Here is a 6,000-nt window from a genome sequence, read left to right as displayed (position 1 = left end):
AAGGCACTTGACTCCCATTCCCTCGGTTGGTATAACAAATAACATAACGTGGTAGAAACGCTGCTGAAACCAAGGAGAATTTAATGAGTGGGTATGTCTGGCAAGTAGGTAGTCTAGTACATGCCTAATCACCAATACGTTCTAATACTTGTCTTCAGGACTAGTGAACAGTCTAAACGGACACGTTTGTTTTAGTTTTATTGTTGTAAGGCACAGTAACACATTTAAGGTCATATCGTGCCGAGGCGAGTAAAGCATCTACTCATCCAGGCTCATCCTATGGTGGAAATCGAATCCCCCACCTTTGGGTCTCTAATAAGACTCGGATCACACTTACTTCCTTATCACAATCCTTTCTTTGAGTAGTTAGTTTTCTTCTCTTGTTTTTGATAGCGTTCCTTGACTTAGTTTTGGGTATTACTGGTACTGATAAAAGTAAACTGTTAGTATAAGTTTCATTAGAATACGGGGATTGTGCTGTGGTTGTCTGTTCTACTTACAATGAGTTATCTGACCCTACCGCTGTCCCGGAAGTGAAACCTGTGACCATTGACAAGTTGTCATGTTTGCAGTTTTTGCCCGTGCACAAAATGACGGATAACCTGTCACAAGAACTTCGCTTAAGTTTGTTTAGGAGGGTATCATTCATCAACATGGTTTATTCGGATCTAGACGTATCGTTAAGTTCGATGATGAAAAGTAAGTGCAGAACATATATACAAAAAAAAAAAAAAGCTTTTCGAGTCCACAAGTCCTTAACCACTCAACATGGTACTAAATATACATCTATTTCCGTGTAAAGAAATTACCAGTCGTAATGCAAGCAAGCATGTAGTGACATAGGAACTTGTGCACGTGACAAGTGTGGACACCTAAAGTCATATATGATCAGTATGCCTGTCTGTAAGTAAGACTGTAAGGATGGTGTGTGTGGATTTTGAACGTAGCTTTACAATTTTACAGTCATATCGCTACGATATCTGCAGTGTGGCAATTTATAGTGATGTCTAGCACTGGGGCATCATGCCGCAGACATGTAGCATGATGTCCCACCCAGTCACATTATCCTGACACCAGGCTGAAAAGTCCTAATACTAACTTCTTATTGCTGAGCGCCATGCGAGGCATCTGTTAGTACCTTTATTTGTAAGTTAGTACCTTTTTTGGTATGACGTTCTAACCACTAGGCCACCGGAGCGGTTCAAAGATGGATTGATGGATGGATAGATAGATAGAATCAGGATGGATTGGTGGATGTTTATATATATGTATATCGGAATATAGTGGTTGGAACGAACAACATAGGTTCTGATCTGCCAACGCATTATGCGACTGCAGATCAGAGTCTATGTTTTTGCAGCCGGACTCTACTTAAAAGAGATTGTACACGGTATCACATAATAAATAATAAAATCGTATTTGAGAGGGCTCATATTAGCTAGTCAAATTATCAATAAAATATACCACAAGATAAATCACAAAAACATGTTCTAAGAAAATCAAGTCTGTATTAAGAATGTAATATTATCATACTGATAGTAACATGAAACACAACATATGAAATAGTTTTTAAGAAACGACTGTTGACAATGCATTTCTTGACACAAATAACAAAAACAACAAGCTTTAAAGCACCATAACTCTACTTTGTTTTAAAAAGATCCATTTCACTGGAAACAATATAAGATACTGTAGAGAGAAAGAGTTATTTTGGATTGTACATGTTCTATGTATTGACTTAATTTTGATTGTAATGATAATTTGTGCATATGTTCAATAAAACTTATATGCAATAATTTAAATACACAGTGGAAAGGCAATGTTGTTTAATGTATAATTAACGACAATTGATTTTAACCATAGTTAGAGATTGCTCGCCCCTTCTGTGTTTATAAAATTCAAAGATAAACCCTGACACAAATGTGCATAATATAGAATATTGATATTAAACAGAATGTGTATCAATACATTATTTCTGGTCCCAATTTTATTTAAAGTCTCGAATACTTAATGAATGTCTATTTCTAAAGTCACCACCAGGTATGCTTTTTTTTTTTCCCCACGACTGGCATTTCCGCATCCGGCATTGATATGATATGCATTTCCGCGTCATACGTATTCGCTGATGTCATTTCCAAGACAGGCAGACGGACGATAAATAAAACATCTATTGAAAATCAACAAGTGAAATTAAATCTTAAGAAGGCAATAAGAAGGGCATTTAGAACTAAAACAGAAAGAGCGGAATATAAAATATAGACAAATGAAACTCGACAAATATCTACCAATTTATCTTACACATAATTGCATATACTGTCTTTTGCTTGTCATAACATTCATAACAATTACTGCATATTAAAAGGATTAATTACTTTGCTCAATTACCGAAATATACAGTTTATGTTCACTTCCTGCGTTAATTAGCAGCGATTCTTTAAGGTTAATTTCGCTCCGTGCCGTTTGTTATCTGCTGGTACCCCCCCCCCCCCCATTTATTCAGGTTTGCAGTCGGTATTATGGTAACTGTGACGGCATATTAAAAGGATTAACCCCTTGTTTCAATTGTCAGACTCTCGCCGCTATATTTATTTTATGCATCAATTAGCAGCAATATGCGCTGCGAACTTTTTTTCACTATCTACTCGTACATGTTTCCGATATTTATAATGTGGACAGTTATCATGATTATTTTGGTAATACTTATTGTATTTTATAAGGATTAATTTAGTTTGGTCAACTGCCAGAATCGTACTTCATGCAATAATTAGCAACAATGTTTTCTGTTTACTTGCGCAGCGCTTTTATTTTTGTCTACTCGTACCTTCGGTTTATGTACATATCTGTTACATTTATCCTGATAATAATTGCTACATACTGAAAGGTTCTGTTACTTTCCTCAGTTGCCGAAATCTCATTTTTATGCTTGCTTAACTCATTAATTAGTAATATTTGCGTTGTGTACTTGCGCGTAGTACTCTTCTATTCATACTAACGTTTGCACACAGTTAATTGCTGATGTGGATGGATGTCGCTAACATCGGCGACGAAATTTCATTCGTGGAAATGCAGTCACTTAAATGATGGGTGCGGAAATGCCTGTCGCGGAAAAACCGGTAAACCCCTTCTATACCGACTGAAATTTCAAAATTGAGTTCATTACTTCTAAAAACAGTGTCTACTGTACTTGTGCACAAATTAAACTGAAAACAAGAAATAAACAAACGTGATCAAATAATGAAAGTGTATTCAGTTTTGAAAACAGCCAAGCGCGTGAACGAACAAGATTGGAATAATACTTCATGCTATAATTCAGTTAAATAAGAATAATACAAGCAAATTTAATTCCGTTATCTTTTTTCCGTTGTCTTGGGTTTTGCCAGCTTTATCTTTTATTGTAAACCCGTTCTTGTGTTTTTACGCCGACCGTTCAGCAAGTGTTAAAATCCAGGGTTAATCAATGTGGACGGTTCAACAGTGATATAGTGTTGTCCTATTTGCTTCAGGTTTTGTTCAGTTTTAAAAACAATATGGACTTGTACATGCAAATTATCATACAGGCACTTCTAAATGCGTTCCTTTATCCTGATTAAAGTGAAAAGATGTTTAATATTGCCGCTAAAATAAGTCCTACATGTGTACAAACACACAAGTTCCAGAGGTTGCTAAACTGTATCTAGAAGTTAGAGCAACGGAAACTTCAGTTTCACTTTCATTTACAAAATGCAATCGTCTGTAGAAAAAAAAAATAAAACAACATTCATCCAACTCTAATCAAATGGCTAAAGTTCGTTTAATTTTCCTTTGGCAAATCTAAGGAGTTCAACAGTTCCCTCAGTTTATCGTCTTGACCTGTTTCAGTGTAAAATTGTATTAACTCACTCAAGTCCTTGACCTGTTGACGCTTTTCCTCGATGACCTTTCTCTGGTTGGTCGCTTTCTCCATCTTCGCTGTGTAGGCCTCTCGAAGCTCTCTACATACCTCTTGTTCCACCTTGAAGACCTCTGCTTTCATCGCTTCGATTTGCTGATGAACCTTTTCCATCGCCCTGCGTCTTCTTCGCACCAATCTAAGCCTTTTTTGCCTTTGTACTGCCTTCAAAAAACCATTCGTAGCAGCCTGGAATTGAAATTCTTCCCATCTGTCTTTCTCCTCTTGGGTCATTCGGTTCTGGTCATTTTCGTTATGGGTTGTATCTTTCTCCTCACATATTCTGTTATCTACCATGCTTCTAGATTCTACAGTTTCTTTCTCTCCAGGGTTATATTCTTGTTCTGTATACTTCACCTGATTGCTTCTAGGCTTTTCTGACACGTTTGCAGTGTCATTTTCATAGACACTTTTATTCCTACTTTCATTTTTTCCAGTATTTTTATCTTCGCACTTAAGATCCACATCCATGTAAGACGTGTCACCCTTTTTCTTTATTGCACTGTCTACTTCGCTAACATCGGTACCGTTATTCATATTTACGACGCACGTTTCAGTTTCCTTCCCTTCTGACCTCCTTTCGACCTCCCTCTCCTCCTCCTCTACCAGTCTTTCCAACTCTTCAAATTCTTCTTCATCCATGTTTCGTCCCTCACTTCTCAATCTTTCCTGCTCTTTTAAATTAGCAACTACCGCCGCTATGCTGTCCTCGCGGTCTTCGGGAAGTGGGCAATTGATTCTTGTACTCACATCTATTAATATCTGTTGTGGCAGTTTTCTTTTTTCACAAATCTCCTTTACAAATTCAAGAGCGTCTTTTCTCACTTCCCTCAGCTTTGCATTTTCTTCTGGTGTTAGGCCAAACTCTTCTGCTTTAAGAAGGCCGAACACTACAGGCTTTGGTTCGCTTATAGACGTTTCTACTTCCCCAAGGTTATACGATTCACTTTCTTGGAAAGCATTTTCGCAAACCTTTTTACTTCCATCTTGAAGACACTCGGCAATTCGCTTCTGAAGGTTGCTTTTATATTCTTCCATTACTCTTGTATTGTGTCTCTCCCTAGCAGCGATAACTATTTTTTGATATTCATCAAACACCCGCTGAAGATAAGTCATGTAATCCTCCAAAGCAACACATAGTTCTTCGTACCCGTCGCCAGCAAATTCTGGATCATTCAAGTTCAGCGTGATTGTCTTGTCCTGAATAACATTCAGGAACCTGTTTAGCATCAAATTACCGGAATACTCAGAGGGGTCTATGTCAGCCGCCTCTTCTTCGCGAACCACGTCTCTATGTCCGCATTTCTCACAGCGTAATATCACCGATCCGCCTTTCTCTTGTCCACTGTTGGGGTGTAAGCAACTCCTACAAAATATGGATACTCTCCCTCTACCAGCAGTACCTTCGCCTGATAATAATTTAAAGCTTTCGTCCTCATTTTCGGCTCCAACGTCCCGCGATTCTCCTTCTTCACTTCCTCTTTTATATTCCTGCGTGGAGGACGCCATATTGTTTATACATGTCGGTCAATGGATTTCCTCTCTTACAGCACAAAGGTCATAGTTCATAATTCAGAGAACAGGTAGTCATTGATTATTTGCCTAGCGTAGCTTAACAAAACCGCTCCTCGACGCATAGCAAATAATCATATAGCCGTAAGCTTTGTAACGCATGAAAGTACTGTGTAATGTATATACTTCCTTGTATCGAAGCTGAAAAGAGTCCTTAAGTGTCAGGAGTGTTAACATGTTCGGTGGGAGGCAGCTCCCTGGTAGGGGACATGGGGAGAAACCGGGGGGGCTTGGGGGGGGGGGGCGAAATAGGTGATTAACAGCACGTTACGGGCCGCCTGTTTTCAGGAACTGCATTTCTCAAAAGGTGGAAATTTACCAGAGAGAGACAACCACTAAATCATTAACTTTAAAATGCATGACAGTTTTCGTAGAATGGGTTGGAAAATTAAGGATGTGCGCGTTGAATACGTGAAACTTTGCAGGTAAATATTGCATAAGCATTTGCGTGGAAATGTAGGTGTGGGGTGTGTATCACATTTAATTTTACTCCAAATCAG

The 6,000-nt window shown here is 38.3% G+C and overlaps 1 protein-coding gene across 1 annotated transcript; it reads right to left on the bottom strand.

The window, feature by feature from the left end:
* Nucleotides 1–2,637: 2,637 nt before the first annotated feature.
* Nucleotides 2,638–5,683, bottom strand: LOC149790697 (uncharacterized). The gene has a single exon (XM_089972749.1). The coding sequence runs from the start codon at nt 5,435–5,437 to the stop codon at nt 3,791–3,793; it is 1,647 nt and encodes a 548-aa protein (XP_089828875.1). The 5' UTR covers nt 5,438–5,683; the 3' UTR covers nt 2,638–3,790.
* Between the last annotated feature and the right edge of the window lie 317 nt (nt 5,684–6,000).

The sequence above is a fragment of the Sinohyriopsis cumingii genome, chromosome 10 (assembly GCF_028554795.1).
Source record: "Sinohyriopsis cumingii isolate HCF-2022 chromosome 10, ASM2855479v2, whole genome shotgun sequence".
NCBI lineage: Eukaryota > Metazoa > Mollusca > Bivalvia > Unionida > Unionidae > Sinohyriopsis > Sinohyriopsis cumingii.
Note: the sequence above shows the minus strand (reverse complement) of the source record. Positions and strands in the feature narration are given on the sequence as shown.